This window comes from Panthera leo, chromosome B4 (genome assembly GCF_018350215.1).
Source record: "Panthera leo isolate Ple1 chromosome B4, P.leo_Ple1_pat1.1, whole genome shotgun sequence".
Classification (NCBI taxonomy): domain Eukaryota; kingdom Metazoa; phylum Chordata; class Mammalia; order Carnivora; family Felidae; genus Panthera; species Panthera leo.
The window spans coordinates 67,650,947-67,670,519 of record NC_056685.1 but is presented as its reverse complement, the minus strand read 5'-3'; the positions used below and the strand labels follow the sequence as shown (position 1 = coordinate 67,670,519).

At 34.8% G+C, this 19,573-nt stretch overlaps 1 protein-coding gene across 1 annotated transcript in view; it reads right to left on the bottom strand.

Moving 5' to 3' along the window:
• Window positions 1-19,573, bottom strand: part of LRRK2 (leucine rich repeat kinase 2) — a 135,809-nt gene that overhangs the window by 55,415 nt on the left and 60,821 nt on the right. Inside the window, exons 21-31 of the mRNA XM_042946262.1 lie at window positions 18,090-18,208; window positions 17,571-17,640; window positions 16,849-17,066; window positions 14,346-14,596; window positions 13,906-14,054; window positions 10,883-10,976; window positions 8,083-8,269; window positions 6,567-6,748; window positions 3,514-3,743; window positions 3,013-3,140; window positions 849-1,067 (exon numbers count right to left, since the gene is read on the bottom strand). Of these exons, the coding sequence (XP_042802196.1) occupies window positions 849-1,067; window positions 3,013-3,140; window positions 3,514-3,743; window positions 6,567-6,748; window positions 8,083-8,269; window positions 10,883-10,976; window positions 13,906-14,054; window positions 14,346-14,596; window positions 16,849-17,066; window positions 17,571-17,640; window positions 18,090-18,208 (1,847 nt within the window). The remainder of the gene's footprint in view (window positions 1-848; window positions 1,068-3,012; window positions 3,141-3,513; window positions 3,744-6,566; window positions 6,749-8,082; window positions 8,270-10,882; window positions 10,977-13,905; window positions 14,055-14,345; window positions 14,597-16,848; window positions 17,067-17,570; window positions 17,641-18,089; window positions 18,209-19,573) is intronic.

Here is a 19,573-nt window from a genome sequence, read left to right as displayed (position 1 = left end):
AATGAACGAAACCACCAGGGACTAACAATGAAATTCACCATTGTGTTTGTCACATTGAACTATTTGAGGAATTTTCAGTGCATTTTATACCACAGTATCTGCAGAACTCGGGAAAGATTTCTTTTTCCTGCAAGTATTAAAAATAACGTTTCTCCTGGATAACCAACTTATTTGTGCTTTATGAACCCTATGAATTACATTTGGCTTACCAGAACTTTGGAAATCAAAACATAATTTCTAAAATGGAAAACCCAGTTTATATGTACTAAAAATTGTTTAGGCATTGTTGAAAATCAAATTCATGACCTCGGCAACCACATCAAAGAGCCATCTCACAATACTGAGGGGGAATAAAAAGGTGGAATGGGTATCGTCACAGTGACAAGAGACAAAAGGAACAGCACATAGATCAAAATGCACCTAGAACAGGAACTCTGAAAGAAAAGAGCAAGTGAAACAACAAAGAACAACAGAGGGAAGATGATCCCCAGATCCCAATATTCATGTGTATTCTTTGAATCGCCGCGACAAAAAGTGAGAAAAAGGGCATCAGAAACGTTCTCAGATTCTCTCAGAAATATTCTCTCAGTCTCCCAGACATTCTTAGTGTTTGTCCTTCAGGATCCTCTAATGATGTTTATTCTCATTTCTATGCATTTGAAATGAGACATGGCATAAGTAATTTTAAAACTGAAAGCACTTTAATAATGCTAACAACTATGAAAAAACCACAATTTTAAGATAGTTGTTCTTTCTCAAGACTTCTGACATTTCTAAGCAGTTATGTAGCATGAGAGTTAATAAATTATATTTACCCACCAGCCCACAATAGGCATTAACCACGTTACCTTGAAATTAAGACTCTCATTTATGATGGTTTTCCGAAGCTTTGCCAAAGCATCAGATTCCTCTGTGGCATTCACAAAGTGGTAATCTCTTATTGCAGGAAACCCTCGCTTGTTCAGCAGTTCCTTGGTGATTTTACTTATGCAGGCTTTGCGCTGCTTTTCATCGGAAACATCCAAATGTGTGCCAACAAGAATCACAGGGGAAGAAGAAGCACGGGCCTACAGGAAATGATACAAAATACTCTTGTGTTTGTTTTAAAATCAAGACTGCTTACAGTTCTATTCACATTCAGTTTTTATGAAATTCAGTTGAAAGGAAATGAAAAACTCAAACACGTCAAGAAGAAGAAAATGTCAACTGTCTTTCCTTCCTTAAACCTAGGGGAAAAAAATGTAACCTTAACGAAATTTTGAAGTCATTTTTATGCCCCTTCTTATTCCAATTTTTATCATTTTTTTCAGGTGGCCTGTATAAGACTAGTGGTCTGTTTTTCTTTTCTTTTATGCCTTAAAACGGGTTATTCTCTAAGTGTACTTTGGACTTCTAAACAAAATAAGCATTTAATAAACGCAAGACCGTATCAAAGTGACATAATATGGTTTATATTTTCTCCTCCTTATCTGTAAAGTCAATCTCCTGAATTCATTTTAAACTCATCCAATTTGTAGTCTACATGAACAAGAAAAAAAGGCACTAAAGTATCACTGCCACTATTCACTTGGGCTAATTCTGACCAATACAAGGAAGTTAAAAAAAATTACCAAAATTACAAATGAGCTTGTATGCGGCCAAAATATCTGCTAAAATGTCCTGACACACCTTTTTAAGGACTTGACTCACAGAAGAGCCCACTGAAGCTTCATTCAAAGAGCATCACTCCTACTTTATTTCAATTCTAAGAACCAGTACTACATCAAGGAATAGCTAAGGAATAGCATGACAGCAAGGGACAAAATGGAAAAATCACAAAAAGAGATTCCAAATATAAGAGCATATTAATAGGGTGCCATTTAAAAGTGTAAGATCTGAAGGACTTCCTACTAAATCGCCAATGAGGGCATAGCTAATGATTCATGGATTGCTTTTGTTTAGTGTAGTTTATTTTAAATTAGGGAGGTTTGTCCTTCATTTAAGAAATAAAGTGATTGGAGTGCCTGGGTGGCTCAGTTGGTTAAGCATCCAGCTTTGGGTCACGTCATGATCTCATGGCTTGTGAGTTTGAGCCATGCATTGGGCTCTGTGCTGATCACTCAGAGCCTGGAGCCTGCTTTGGATGCTGTGTCTCCCTCTCTCTCTGCCCCTCCCTCACTTTCTCTCTCTCTCTCTCTCTCTCTCTCTCTCTCTCAGAAATAAACATTAAAAAATTTTTAAAAAGGAAATAAAATGATCAAAAACATTATATATATATACACATTATATGTGTATATATATATATGTATATCCATTATATGTGTGTATATATATATATATATATAATGTATATATTTTCAATTTTTTTAGCTTAAAAGGGTTTTAAGTATCTTTAACATTCATCAATATGGAACACACTATTTTCATGTCACAGCTTAATTACACTAAAAAGTCCCCAACTCAAAATTTTAGTGCTTCCGAGTTTTAAATTTTTTTAATGTTTATTTACTTATTTTGAGAGAGAGGAGACAGAGAGTATGAGCAGAGGAGGGGCAGAGAGAGAATCCCAAGCATTGAGCTGAAATCAAGAGTCAGATGCTTAACCAACAGAGACAGCCAGGTGCCCCCAAATTTCAGTGCTTCCAACTTCATTTTTAAAAAGTGAGGAGATGGGGCGCCTGGGTGGCTCGGTCGGTTGGGCGGCCGACTTCGGCTCAGGTCATGATCTCGCGGTCCGTGAGTTCGAGCCCCGCGTTGGGCTCTGTGCTGACAGCTCAGAGCCTGGAGCCTGTTTCAGATTCTGTGTCTCCCTCTCGCTGACCCTCCCCTGTTCATGCTCTGTCTCTCTCTGTCTCAAAAATAAATAAAATGTTAAAAAAAAAAATTAAAAAAAAAAAAAGTGAGGAGACTGTTTGAAGCAACTGTTTGTCCAAAATAAATTACCTTACACATACAAAAATAAATGTTATTTTCTATTTTCAAACGATTAAAATAAATGTTATTTTCTATTTTCAAACGATTAGAACAGACCACCTTTATATTGAAGAGCCAAGGCTTCATGGCATCGACTTCAGCCTGCCCTTTGCTGAGGTCATAGACAGCCAGGTAGAGGGCCCGCTGGGTCATGAAGTGAGGATGAGTGCTGTAGAATTCCTCACGACCTAAATAAAGATTGGAGCCATTGTTCCAGGTGATAATATCACTATTTATCATACAAAGACAGAGAGAGGAAAACAGCCAACAGACCATGTTTAGAAGACTATACTGGGTTTTTGCTAGGGATTGACAAGTTTCAGCATATATGTCAGCTACCAAACCAAGTATTTAAGCTTTAGCTGGCTCCTATTGGTTCCTAACATGTCCCTCCATGGAATTCACCCTGGTGGCAAGGGTAAAATTAGAAGTAAATGGCTTTGGAATAATTCTGTAGGATCTACCAGGTCTCGTTGCAGTACTGGAACAAAATCTCGGCTTTTAAATCCCTGTCCTAAGTAAAAGATAAATGTGAATAAAATATTCTAGTGAAAGAAATACCTGCAAAATCCCACACATTTAGAATGAGGTCTTTCTTCCCTTTGCCTCTTATTTGGATAGGCCAGTCCTTCACATCTATACCAACTGTGGCGCTTTGCACCCCAGGATCTGATTTCTTGCTTTTCGTTAGTTGCTGCAGTAAGGTGGTTTTACCACTCCCAGTATTTCCCACAATCATAAGTTTCATTCGGTTATAGGGCACAGCCTTTTTTAACCGCTGCTGAAGAAACCTGGTATTTGAAAGACAAAAGTAAAATAATAAGCTGCTTAATTAACACTGTTACTTAAGATATAGGTGAATTCTTAGGTGTTGAAATTTTTAAAATACCAGACTGTTCTAAAATATAGTGCCAAACAGTGCTTAGCTCATGGACCTAATAAGGGCACATGTCTTTCAACACACTGTTAGTGCATATATTTTGTGAGCGATGTTAATGTAGTTGATAATGACTGGTAGCATTATCAAAAAAATGACCTGTTACACTATCACCAGAAATAATCAAAATATGTTTGCAACAGTAATTAGAATGCTAATAATTATGAAGTAATTAGCATTGGGTGTATATATATGTACATATATATGTGTATACATATATATATATGAATTTCTTTAAATAACACAGATAAAACCCTAAAAATTACAAGGTATAAAATTTTACAAAGCCCCTATGACAGAGAATGAAGATAGAGTATATATGCATACTGTTATACTAAACTTTGATAGTGAGGTCTCACTGGATATATTATATGTGCCTGTGTGTGTGTGTGTGTGTGTGTGTGTGTGTGTGTATGTATATATACTATATATTGTATATATAATGTATACATTCATATATATCATAGATACATATATATAGTACAAATGGAAACTGAGAACATACTGGTTATGTTATAAATTAATACATGTAAACTATTATACTATCAGCAGATAATATGTTGCTTTTTCTAACAATCTTAATGAAAAAAATAATTGAAACTAATTCGAAGTGGTGTAGGTAGCGAAGCAGACCACCTTTAAATTAATACTAGATTTTAAATGTTCTTAAAAATATGTTGGATATAGAAAGTCATATTTTTAACTATGTTGAAATGTTGCCACAGTTTAAAATTAAAGGAGCAAAACTGAGACACCTGGGTGGCTCAGTCGGTTGAGTGTCCGACCTAGTCTCAGGTCATGATCTCATGGTCCATGAGTTCGAGCCCCATGTGGGGCTCTGTGCTGACAGTTCAAAGCCTGGAGCCTGCTTCGGATACTGTGTCTCCCTCTCTCTCTGCCCCTCCCCTGCTCGTGCTCTCTCTCTGTCTCTCAAAAATGAATAAACATTAAGAACTAAAATTAAAGGAGCAAAATAAGTCATATGTCAATTTTAGGGAATATTGACTGATCCATTAGATCCAGAATCTAATAGGATTCTGACCAACATTCTCAAGGATCTGAACAAAAGCCATCATTACTTTTCATGATTTAATTCGATGCTTGAGAAAATACAACCTGACAGATCAGATATTGTGCCTGTTATTATTGAAATCATTTTCTCACATACAACTTACGCTGTTTTGTTTTTGTTTTTTAATTTTTTTAGTGTTTATATATTTTTGACAGAAAGAGACAGAGAATGAGTGTGGGAGGGGCAGAGAGAGAGGGAGACACAGAATCTGAAACAGGCTCCAGGCTCTGAGCTGTCAGCACAGAGCCCGATGCGGGGCTCGAACTCACCGACTGCGAGATCATGACCTGAGCCGAAGTCGGACGTTCAACCAACTGAGCCACCCAAGTGCCCCTCTGTTTTTATTATCAATAAGCAAGAATATCCATGGCCCAAATGTCTAGTAAGAAGTCAGCACACTTTGAAAAACTCATCCTTCAAAAAAGGAAATGATGCCTACAATTTCTAAAGTACTCCAGTCTCCTCTACTCAAAATGTTAAACACATTTACAAGTAGATATAGTGGCTTCATCATACAGCATAATACCTTAAAAAGTAGTTCTGCTAAATGTTTACCAAGAATTGAACCCATTTTAATTTGAACATCTATCCAGTTTCAGGAGAGAAAATCATGGGAAACAATCAGGTAGAATAAAAGGTAGTCATGTTTAGTTTAGCTAGTGACAAAGCCTTACTTTGCAAATTAAATCAAGTCTAGGGGAACAGAAAACCAAATCTTTCCTCATAAAAAGATAAAAAGTTAAATGTAATTTAAGAAAATTTAAGCATAAGAGAATTAAGTAAGTATGCAATTCACTGGTAATTCAACAGTGATCAATTATATGCCAGGCTTTATGTTAGGTGACAAGAATCACACTATGAGTGAATGCAGCCATGGTCCCTGCCCTGCTGGATATTATAGTCAAGTCATGGATACAGAGAGGTGACAAATGAGCTGAAGCCTGCAAGATAAATATAGATAGGAGTAATTTGGTGGAAATGGGATTAAATAACTTTACAAGTAGGCAATAGTAAGACTGACACACTGAAGTGGTGACAGAGAGTAAGATACAGTCCATTAGCAAAGATATTTGAAGTTCATAATGTGTGAAGACCACAAGCAGTGATGTCTGGAGAGCTTTGGTGGTTTCAAAAATGACCAGGGTTAGTAGGTTATTCACCCTCAGGCAAAATTGAAGTTAGTAATTTTATATCATTTAAGTATCTATAATGCTTTAAGATATAACAGACACATGGTAACAATTCACTATATGAAATGCAGCTTGAGAAGTCATTATACTTTGCACTATTTCTTTAGAACATATATTTGTAACTAGAGACCAAATAGCCATAATTTCCTTTTAGAGTCCATTTCTAATGAAAAGCATGGATAAGAAAGGAAAGCCATTCTCTCCACATCAGCTTGGCTAGGAGAAAATGAAAAGCTCTTCAGTGGCACCAAATGAACCCATTTATTAAATAAAAGGCAAATGACACATAGCATATTACCATGAAACAGTACTATGTATTATTTCCTAAATCATAACTATTATATCCATCAAAGTCACAGACTAAAAAACATCTGAAGCAAACTTAATTTTAAAAATGGAAATAAAATTATCTAACCTTATGATGTCTTTGGCTTTACATCCTATATGTTTAAAATCAAAATTAAGACGTAGTTCATCCAAAGGAAGATCCCATATTTTGCTTAATTTCCCCATTTCATTAGGAAAGGATCTCAGTTCCAGATTGTAACTGACATCAAAGGAGGTCAGGTTTTCAAGACAGCCAATCTCAGGAGGAATCTTAAAAAAAAAAAAAAAAAAAAAAAAAGGGCAAATCTGTTGGTAGGAAGGAAGAAATGTGTGTTGCCAAGAAACAAGGTGCTTACTAGGAAATGAGAAAGGCTCAGAGAGCCTATCTGCAACTTGAATAATCTCTCAGCAGAATCTGTCATAGTTGTCAATACAAATATATGCAAGTATAAATGACTTACCCAAAACAATATATATCACTTATTTATAATCTTTAAAAACCCATTCTCCCTTGGTAAACATCTCCTCCTCACAACACTGAAAGTAAAGAAGTTTTTTGTATTTATCTAAATCCAGTCATCTGTGACTTCAGTCTGTTCCTTTACACTATGTTCTTCAGTAAAACTATAAAGATCTAGTTATAAACTTACATACAACATAATGTTCTAAAAATATAACTAAATGTTTACACTTTAGGTAGTATCCTGGTAGGAGGTCTTTTTATTTTTTCCTCTTCCAAATTGTTAAGAAGTGTGCATTACTTTTACAACAGAAAACAATGATTTGCTGACAAAATAAAAAAAAAAAAAAAAAACAAGTAGCAAAAAATATTCACAGTTTCTTTTTAATTTTTTTTAATGTTTATTTTTGAGAGAGAGACAGAGTGTGAGCAGGAGAGGGGCAGAGAGAGAGGGAGACACAGAATCTGAAGCAAGCTCCAGGCTGTGAGCTTTCAGCATAGAGCCCGATGCAGGGTTTGAACTCATGAACCGTGAGATAATGACATGGACTGAAGTCGAACACTTGACTGAGCCACCCAGGTGCCCCCACAGTTTTTCTGAACTTAATTCTTTTTGGCTTTCATATACAAAAAAACTTGAAGTTGGCAAAAATATATTTTTTTTCTCGGATGAATGGAAAAATCAGTTTTAGATTTACAACAGAGGCAATGGAGTGAAGCAAAGAAGGCTGACCCACTGGGGTAAAGGGCAGCATGATGGAGGCATGCACAAGTTTAAGAAAATAGGAAAGTCAGCTGAAAAACACATACTGCGTATGGCTCAGCAACAACTTGGGAAATATAGAGTATCTGTGAGTCTGTGATGAGATCAGAGATTTAGTGAAAAATAAAACACTTAGAGCATTACACATATTCATAATTAAATATATATGTCCATATAATTCTTCAAAACTAGAACACAAAGTGATTTTTAAGAAAGTTAACCTACGCTAATATGCCCATTTACTTCATGGTAGGATTGGATGTTATTCAAAGATAAGAAATATCAAACAGATTTCAAAATGGCCAATCCGTGATGTTTTCAAATCACAAAAGCACATTATTAAATCGGCAATCATTTTAAACAAATAGGATGACCTCTTACCTCTTTCAGTTTATTATGAGCAAGATGCAGTTTCTCTACTCTTGACCATACATGTGCTTTTTCGCTCAAGTCCAAGACGCTGATCTGATTAAAACTGAACAAGAGTTCCCTTAAGTTCAAAGATTTCCAGTGTGCAGGACTCGGTAGATATTGAATATCATTGCTGCTCATATCTAAGGACCGTAAGCTAGAACAATACAATGTCAAGATAAAAGCCAAATGAGTGCTTCCACAACACGTGAGATAATATCACAAGCAATTTTCACCAGAGAAACAACTTTAAAACTAACATTATTTATATTTAAGTATGCATGTGTTCTTGTGTGTTCATAGAGACGTATATGGGCTAGAAAAAAGTATGTCTTACTAGGAACAACATTTAAATGAATAAGGAACATTAAAAACAAAACTGAAGCATAATTTCCTTACTTCAGAACCATGAAAATGTCAATCTTAGAATGAAAGAGCCAGTGTTTACCAATGTTTATGATGCATGAGATATCATAATTAACAAAGGCAAAAATGGTCATTTCTATACAAGATTTATAAATATGCCTTCTACACAAGGGTTACAAATATGTAGCTCCCCGCTTCTCTTTTCAATTTCCCTCGTTACTGGGAGGATTCTTCAGAGGTTATGTCCTGGAGCTAATTAATAACATGCAGGGGCATAACCTTTTAACAGCTTGTCTCAGTATGATAAATATCTCAACACTGAACATGATGTCTTGCATGTGGTAGGCCCAATGCAAATTGGTTGCTTTCATGCAGGAATACACTCCCCAAAGTTTGCAGGAAACGACAGAAAAACACATGTCACATATAAGCGTACATGTGTAGGAAGAATACACAGTCAGTGATGGTGACATATTTGACCATGTAAAGGTTGCCTGGACTTTTGCAGTTATATACTGACCCCTTTCATGCAGCATATCTGAACCATGATGAATTGGTTCTACCTAAGCTCATGTAGTCGTACAGCCTTCTACACCAAGATTCAGGTCTACATGTTTTTGCTCTCATTTTACAATGATCCTGGATTCTGCCCTTAACTATCTCATAAAGATGTGTGAAAATAAGAAAATTAATTGGACTGTTTTAGAGAAAAGATGTGAATATCTAACAAACCATACAACTTAGATAAAGCCAAGAATCACCAGACTGTTCAAAAGCAATCCTTTTTAGCCTCAATGGGAACTTAAGCTGGCAAATGCATATTCTTTTGTTTCACAGAAAATTGTTTTAAAGAAATATATACAAAATGCTAGAAATGTATATCTGGAGATGTTGTCTAAAAGTATAGAGCAATTAAGGACCGAATAATATTTTTAGTTATTTGGGAAGAAACCTTTATGGTAAGGTATCTACTAATTAACTTTCATAAATATTTGACTTTCAAACACATTTTCAGGAACATATTATGGTTTTTTTATTTTTATTTTTTAATGTTTATTTATTTTTGAGAGAGAGAGAGAGAGAGACAGAGCATGAGTGGTGGAGGGGCAGAGAGAGAGGGAGACACAGATCTGAAACAGGCTCCAGGTTCTGAGCTGTCAGCACAGAGCTTGACGTGGGGCTCGAACTCACAAACCATGAGATCATGACCAGAGCCAAAGTCAGACGCTCAACTGGTTGAGCCACCCAGGCACCCCAGGAACATATTATGTTTAAAATATAAGACCACCTGTATTCTAGAGGTGCCTGTATACATGAGTTAAGACTAGAAGGTTGAGCCACCAGAGTTTAAGAATTGTGACTTTAGGCAAGTTACTTCATCTCTTTAATAAAATCATATTCTCATTATAAAGTGGAGATAATAACAGCACCTATTTCCAGTTTTATTAGGACAATTAAAGGCAGCATCCACCATTGAGCACTTAAAACAGTGTCTAACATGTTCTAAAGCCAGATTGAAATTAATTATTATATGTCTGTTTGACATCTTCTATGGCTAGATTATAACTAAGCATTATTTGCCTATATACATATATATATATATATATGTATATATATATATATATGTATATATACATACATATATATATATATATACATATATATATATATATTTGCACATATACACTTATGGATTTGGTTTATAATATATACAACACAGTTATAATGGTATTTAAGATAACATAGGAAGCTTTCATTTTTTTAATGAAACTAACTAGAAACATCCCCAAATACCTAGAGCTATATAAATTGTCCTAATCCTCACCAAAAATGTCTTCACCAAACATTTCCTTGCCTCCACAGTCTGGATGAGATCCTCCCCGAGGTACCCTTGTATAACCCTCAACTTTTCCTCACAGCATGTAGCTTAGTTATTGAATGCCTGTCTTTTGAACCTAATTACTTATTCCCTGAGGACAGAGACTGGGTTTGCTCTGCTCATTAGTGAGGGAACCACTCTTTCTCCAGTTTTTACTCAAACATAAGTATAATTTCAAAGTTAATAATATCTTAGTAGCATATCAACCTCTGAGAGCAAGCAAAATTTTAAAGTTAAAATGATAGCCACTATAACCTCAATTGTTTGTAATGGTGCAAACATTAATTAAGATTAAATTGTTTCAAAACAATAGCACCCTAATATAAAAGTTAAAGAAAACACAAATAGCAACTTGGGTGTCTTGCCTAGTAAAAAACAAACATTCATAGATTTAAGAACATTAAACTGAATAGCTTTAGAAATCAATTATGAATTATAAATCAATTGATATGCCTAAATCAAAACCATGTTTCTGAGGGCTTTGTTCTAGCTCATGTGGTTTTAAAATTAAAATAGCAAACTTACTGTGGAAGATTTAAAATTGCTTCAGGAACACATGTAAATCTGTTTTGGGACAATTTTAGGCTTGTCAGAGAAGAAGGCAAAAAAGGCACAGCAGCTAAAAGAAAATAAAAGTGAGATAAGGGACATTTTAATCATTTTAACTAGATTCCCATTAGATTTGACAGTAAGAACAGCTACCAAGGACCTGTCACTTAATTCAATTTCCATTTTCATGCTGACTTTTAAAATAAGGTAATATCCTTACTCCTAACACTGAACATTAAAATAATACACCATCCTTCTAAGAATATTTTCATCTGAAATCTAAACAATTATCTGAACACAAATCTATGCCCAACATCTGTACAGAGTAAAAATTATTAGAATATTCATTCCAAATTATGTGATATTATTATGTGTACATAAATTATAAATTAATTCATATTACTCCTAAGTAAATATAACAAAACACTTTGAAAACTAATACACAATACAACGTAAAGATAAAAATTCTTTACAGTACCACCTAATAAAGAGTGTTCTATGCAACAACAGTGGATGTTACTTAATAAAAGTATTCTTTGATCATATGATCTTAAGAGACTGGGGAAACATTTAAGTAAAATAAGGTGAAATATCTCAGCGTTCTCAATATTCTCATATATTTTATGAACTTCCAAAAAGGAAATACAGTATGAAGTATAATAAATAAAACTCTGTGGACACAATTTTGGAAACTGAGCAAATCATTCAGCCTATTTTTTATCTGTAAAATAGTGCAGCTATACCAGATGAACTCTGAGATTCTTCAGATATCTAAAGCTCTATGGTTCTATGAAAGTGGCTTGAGAAACTACTTGTTAGCATTTTCAATGGGTTATACTTTCTCTAGCAAAATCTTCAAGAGTCAAAGTGTTCCAAAACACTGCTCGAAGCTGTTTTCCTGAGAGGCTGAAAAGGAACATGCTGTTATTTTTTACCTATATCTGAAAAGTATTTGTGGCAAAATAAATGATTCTCCTCTTAAGAATTAAGAGGTTCAGATGCTGTATGGAAAAGACACTCATAAAGTCAAAGGACTGAAACTATATTTCACGTGGGATTATTTGTAATGGTTAGTGGTTCTGCTCAGATATCACCTTCCTAGGGCATCTTTCCAAATGAAAGACCCTAAAACTACACAGTTGTTGTAGTGCAAAGCAAACAGATTTTTGAACTTGGCTGTATTCAAGTTTCCACTACAACTAGTTAATTCATTCTACACCTCTATGTCACACAAAAATCTCAGTCGATCAGAGATCATACCTATCCTATCCTATAGGATTTTTATGAGATTCAGCTGAGATGACGTATGAATCAAGCCTCAGGTTTCTTGGGATGCTCTTCTTTCCAGATCCAACTTAAGTGTCAGAGACACAGAAACCTTTCCCTGTCTCCACAGTCTGGATATGAGCCTCTACCCCCCACCGAGGTACCCCAGTAGCATCCTCAACTTTTCCTCACAACACTTAGCTTAGTTACTGAATGCCTGTCTTCTGAACCTAACTACTTATTCCCTAAGGACAGAGACTGGGTTTTCTTTGCTCATTAGAGAGGGAACCACTCTATCCCCCATTTTCAGGTCCATAGTAGGAAAATGGTCAATATTCAAGAGGCCTAGAGGAAGGGAGAAAGGAAGAAAATATTATACAAATTTACATAGCTTTTATCATTACTAGCTTCTGAAAGTTCCAACAAAATAAAATATTTTAGGATATGTCAAATTGTATTCTGCTTTTAAGCAGTATTAAAAAGTAGTTTACAGAGTCAGTCAGTATACATGGATGGGAAGGTGCACGTGGGCTCCTTTTATCTTCTTGAGGAAGATAAAATATGGGGAGTCCCCATATATTTCCATAAAAGTATTTTGTCCCGTAATACTAGAATGCTCAGATAGACCACAAATAAACATAATTCCCTGCTATCTCACATGCTAAGAGAAAATGGAGTATTCCCCAACTTTTAATAAAAGTGATGATCATATTCTGTATTACTAGAATATCTTGTAGTATCAGAGCAAGTGCTCAATGAATACACATTAACCTTACTAATTTGAAAACTGTTAACTGATTAATTTTATTTCTAAAAGAAATAATAACAGTTAACTATATTTATAATCCAAAAAATTGAGTAAACCTCAGTTGGGCACTCAGTATTCTGGCTTCAACCAGTTCATGCAGCCATATGCATTTTTAGTTTTCCAGACTAAAATGAACCATAGTATAAAGGACTATCTGGGAGTCCAAGGAAATGTCATTTTAGTCTATGACAGCAATCTGCTGTAATTTTTTAAATTGAAAATTTTTTCAGTATTAAAAATTTTTATGTTTTAGAATTTAAAAATAAACTAGTTTTTAGGGTAGCTTCAGGTGTACAGAAGAATTGAGCAGAAACTACAAAGAGTTCCCTTAAAGCCCTTCTCTCTTCACCATCCTCCCCCTCCCCACACACACACATTTTTATTCTTATGACTAATAACTTGCATAGCTTGGTGTATTTGTTATAATTGGTAAGCCAATATTAATACATTATTATTAACTAAAATTCATCATTTACAATAAAGTTCACTCTTCATGTTGTATGTCCTCTAGGACAAATGTATGATGACACGTACCCACTTTACAGCGTCACACAGAATAGTTTCACTGTCCTAAAAATCCCACTCACCTCCTCATTCCTCTCTCCCTCCCTCCAAACTCCTGACCATCACTGGTTATTTTACTGTCCCCACAGTTCTGTCTTATCCAAAATGTCATATAGTTGGAATCATATAGCATGTAGCCTCTTCGGATTGGCTTCTTTCATGTAGCAATATGCGTTTAAGTTTCTTCCATGTTTTCATGGCTTGAAAACTCATTTTTTTAATCACTGACCTGTTAACTTTATATCTGAAATTCCCCCATTACATTTAAATTGAAATGCCACCTTTATATCCCCACCTGAAATGTCCATGTATGACTCATCCTCTAATACTGGTTAAAAGGAGATTCCCACAGGATACTTACCAAGATAATTCATTCTGGCACTGAAACTCTCCACTTTAGGACACGCCTCAAGGAAATCTTCTGATAGGGATGTAATGTGGTTTTTACTAAGGTTTAAAATTTTCAGTTCCTTCAGGCTTAAGTGGGAACATATTCCTGATATTTTATTTCTAGTTATAAGAAACAAAATGAGGATTAAATTGCATAAATTCATATGCTTTGAAGAAAAAAATCAAAACAATTTGCCTTCAAAGAATAGCATCAAAGCAGACTGATTAAGTTTTAAATTAGTTGTAAAAATTTAAGTCAACTGATAGAAGCTATAATATTAATTCCCTCAGTCTCTTCTCATATTATGGTTTAAAACCCATTACTATAGAAATAATGCCAGCCTATTTTGTCATTCTTATGAAACTTCAATGTAAGCCAACCCTTTTGTACTTAATGAGCCCCTTTCTTACCCTTCTAAAATGAGCTGTTCCAATTTCTCTACCACATCACCAAGGTTCTCAGGAAAAGAAGACAGCTGATTATATGACAAGTTAAACTGCTTCAAGGTTGGGCACTTCACTGCAGGATCCAAAACTACTGAGGGGTTGATGTCATTTCGAGAGATATCAAGGTTGGCAATACAATTCATTTTCAACAAGTAAGAGGGAAATGATGTAAATTTATTACTGTGCAAGTCCAAATGTGTCAAACACTTCAGGGTCTGGAAAGACAACATTTTAAAATTCTCTAACCATCTGAAAACCATCTGAAAAACTTCAAATTAGCTAATATTTCTGCCTTCCATACCGCTGGTAACTAGAACCATTAAGAATTTTCCAAAAACCTGAAAACACAATCCACAAGAGAACCTCAGTGTAATGACTAATCCAACCATCCCTGCTATTAAATAGGTAAAAACCAGGAAAACATAACAGGTAACTGCCAAAAGCAATTCACAAAAACAGGGTTAAGAGCTTATTTCAGTTTTGTTTTGTTTTTGTAAATTATTCCCACAAAGAGTGAAATGGAAGCAGAATAAGGCTAAACAAATATTTGAATTAATTAATGAATAAACAGTACAACATAATCCTGGGAATACATTTTTAAATACTAGCTTTTAGAAACTGTTATACATTTTAATATAAATATGACTTAACCAAAAAAGTAGTCATTGTATACAGGTTTCATTTTAGGACTTCCTCTTTTTTATAAAACTTTTTGTTTCAAATCTCTATTTTCCATTTTTAAAAACTTTCTAATTTTACCATGACAATAAGAAACTTTAGATTTATATGTCAATGTCTTAAATCTTTGGTATGGATTGTCGTCAAAGGGCTACAATATAAAAAATAATCTCTTCTCTCTGCTCTTCGTTATATACCAATATATTTATCCTCACAGAAATCTAGAGTTTGACATGATTATAAAGCTTATATTAATGGATCTTTGCCCCAGAAGTTGTTTCAAAATTATCTGTCACTGTTTCAGATCCTACCAGATTATATTCAAAAAAATGTATTTTTACATTATTCATTCCCAAATTTTAACCAGGAAATTTTTTGGCATAGACACCTACAAGCTGTGATTTTAAAAACTGCCATTATTGATGTCAATTTAAAATTTCCTTAAGAGATTCTGAGCTGGTCTGGTCTTTAAATACCCTGATGTTTTTCAACCTGTCATGCTCTTTTCAAATCCTCTTTTTTTTTTTCAGCTAAGCTATATTCTAGTCCTATTTTACTTACTCTGTAACTAATACTTATTGAAGGTGTACCAAGTGTCAGTCACTAATTCCTTCATGAATTAATTCAATAATCATCTATTAAGGCTCTACTGTATGGAAGACATTATGAGGCACTGAGAACAGACATGAACAAGCCTGAAACAGTTCCTGTTCTCAGGAAGTTGACAATTTAGTGAAGAGAATATACAAAAACTTATAAGTGAATGAGCAGTGGGGGAAAAACGTGGATGCCATGGAAATGTAAATCGGGTGTGTAGCCAACCTGGTCTGGATGGATGAAGAGGAGAAGAAAAGAAAAGGGTAAGGACCCTTGTGACCTGGTGGATTTAGACTGGCGAAGAGGGGGAGAAGGAGAGAGTGAACACATTTCAGACATGGGTTGCAAGAAGACTGTCCTCCCTTTCTCCAAATACACACATTTTAAAGGAAAAACACCACTTAAACATACTTAAAAAATGCAACGTTAATGTTGCTTTAAAAAGTCTCAAAATTATCGTAAGCTTTATAGGTGAGAAAAGGGAAGGAAAAATAGTTTTTTCATCAAACTTTGCAGTTCAGTCTAAGAATTCAGTTTAATAATTTAAATATTTTATTAAGATTATTTTAATTCATCAGTGTATCTTTGGCTCTTGTCTATAGTACATAAAAATGATGAACAAAGTCAATATTCAGAGGACTGTTCTATTGGCAGATCATTTAATACTTCAATTTTTGAAAACAGGAACTTTGAGCAAAAAGAATCAACTTTTAAGTCTCATATAATTTTAAAACTTGATAAATGCCTTACGGATAGTTTAGCTGAGACTCTGTATTTCTGCAGGTAAGGAAATGAAAGCTTAGAGCAGCCAAAGTTACACTTATTGTTAAACAGCTGGTAGCTAAGCCAGAGCCAGTGCCACTAAACCAGGTGTAACAGTCTATCTACTTTAAACATTTTAAGTTGTCTTCTAGAAGTAAATAACTGAATGTATAGCCTTGATACATCCTACCATGTACACATGTATCATCAGGACAGAACCTAGCATTCCTTTTCATCAGGTCCCCATCCTCAAAGATGTTCTTGAACACCACACAGACTGATACTAATGTGACAACTACAAGAAAGGGGGAATTACTATCCAATGAAGCAGAAGCAGATCCTTCTTTGTAAAGATTTAACCATGCAAATTAGATCAAACTGCAAAAACTCTTCAAATATCCTGAGAGTTATAAGGATAAATTAAATTTACTTCACACAGTTGTTGTGGAAAGTTCGTGAGTCCATTCTGGTGAAGCTCCAGCTTTTCAAGATGCTCCAAATGACCACTTATACAGCACTTCTGGCTTAGGGCATCAATGTCTCTTAGTTCATTTGCTGAAAGGTCTAATGATGTAATATATTCTCTCTCAGAAGCCAGGGAAGAAATGCTGTCTGAATGCCTCATATGGGATTGAAGTTTTGATGACCCTTTTGTCAAAAACAAACAAACAATGGAAACATAAGCAAGTAATTTAAGTTCACTTGGTAAATATGTACTGATCACCCACTACTGTCAGGATCCCTTCAAGGCACTGGAGATTCAGTAGAAAACAAACTACAGAGCTTACATTCCAGTGGCAGAGGTGGACAATAAATAATACATATTTAATCAAATGGTATAAGTAGTGTAAAAAAAAAACAATAGACCTGCAGAAAGAGATGAAGAGTTGCATTGGTGACAGTACTATTTACATTTCAGGAAAGTAGTAGAAAGGATAAGTCAGTCAGTCCTACATAGCATCGTAAAAGGTAAAGTTTTAAATCTATAACTGTATTTCATTTTTCTACAGTGTGTGATATCATTAGGTACACAGAATTTGAAGGTTATGGACGATGAAATTAACACCCAAAAAACTGAACAGAAGAAATTTTAAAAAGTACTGTATTCTCCTCAAAATATCTATTTATTTACGATTATTGTCAAATACTTACTGAGTGAGTCATCTGAAGACAATATTTTTCTTTTTCGCCTCAGTAAATCTTCATGATCGAAAATGGGTCCCTATTAAACAAATAGACATTTATAATAAAATCACTATCATTTCTTTCAGCGAAGAGAACAGTTTCCTATCTGGTTTCCTTAAGGATCACTGTAAGACTTCCAGCAAAAGAACTCAGAGGACCAAGCCACACCATAAGACAGAGAGACCTAGCCTGGGCTCCATAGATACGGAGCTCTGAAAAAACAAAAAAAAAGATAAATCATTTTGAAGTGTACTTAGTACACATATGGTCCCAAAAGCTCAAGAAATGTACATTTAAAATGGTTTATACGTATATGTATATGTATATGTGTGTGTGTGTGTATATATATATATATTCTGTATATAAAGTTTTCAAATATTAGGGAATTGCTGTACCAGTAGCTCCTAGCTTTGACACATAATTTCAGTTATCAAGAGAATACCAATAACAAAACACACAACATAATCACAATTAATCATAACTTACCAATGAATTGGAATGTCTCTGCAAATTTGGTGAGCAACGCTGTAAGGCACGATCTCGGTAAAATTCTCCCACACTAATTGAATTGGATTTTCTTTTCACAAGAAATGAGCCTTCACTTCCTATTTTTAAATGATAAAATAAAGGCAAATAAGAAATGTTGACTCAATCATAAGATGCTAGTATCATAGTGCAATCATAAAAGATAACACATATATTCATTGATGGAAATTTCCCAATTCCCACTGTAACAGTTTTACAATAGAAATAATAAACTATGTTGGCTTTTCATTTTCAAAATTCAGCTACATTTCTCTTCATCCATAAATATTTACTGAATGGCTATCTTAGACCAGATACTGAGTAAGTGCAGAATAAAGATAAGCAGGAAAAACAATCCATGCCTCATCTGAGTTCATAGTACAGTAGGAAAAGCCAACTAAAAAAATAGTTACATGTTATAATAAATACATGTATGTACAGGAAGCAAAGAAAGTTTACACAAAAATCTGATCAATGTTATTCTTCTTGGTTTCTTTGAATTGCTTTTAGCAAATTTTCAAATTTTATTTAAATATTGGAATCACACTAAATTATTTAACATTCAACAATCCTGACAACATCTTTATTTAAATTTCATATTATATGGTTTCATTTACCGAATGACGTTAAAGTAAAATAATGAGTTTAGTTGTCAATATTCTGCTGAGATAGAGGAGAGGAGCACTACTTCTCTTTTAAAAAATTTTATTTAAGGACACCTGGGTGACTCAGTCAGTTAAGTGTCTGACTTCAGCTCAGGTCATGATCTCACTGTGGGTTTGAGCCCCACATCTGGCTCTGTGCTGATAGCTCAGAGCTTAGAGCCTGCCTCAGAGTCTGTGTCTCCCTCTCTCTCTGTCCCTCCCCCACTCACGCCCTCTCTCTCTCTCTCTCTCTCTCTCTCTCTCTCTCAAAAATAAATACACATTAAAAAGATGTTTTTAATGTAATGTGTATTTATTTATTTTGAGAGAGACAGAAAGATCGCAAGCGGGAGAAGGGCAGAAAGAGAGGAAGAATCCCAAACAGGCTCTGCGCTGTCAGCACAAAGTCTAACATGAGGCTCAAACTCATGAAACTGTGAGATCATGACCTGAGCCGAAATCAAGAGTCAGGCGCCCAACCAACTGAGCCACCCAGGCACCCTGAGAAGAACTACTTTTAAAATTATGGATTTTCAGGACTCCTGGATTGCTCAGTTGGCTGAGTGACTCTTGATTTCTGCTCAGGTCATGATCTCATGGATGTAAATTGAGGCCCGCAGTGGTCTCCACACTGAACATGGAGACTGCTTGAGATTCACTCCCTCTCTCTCTCTCTCTCTCTCTCCTCTTCCCCTCCCCTGCTAGCACTCTCTCTCTCAAAAAAAAAAAAAATTACTCATTTTCAACAAAATAAGAATCAATAAATATATTTTTAAGGACAAAAATATATTACTGAAAAAT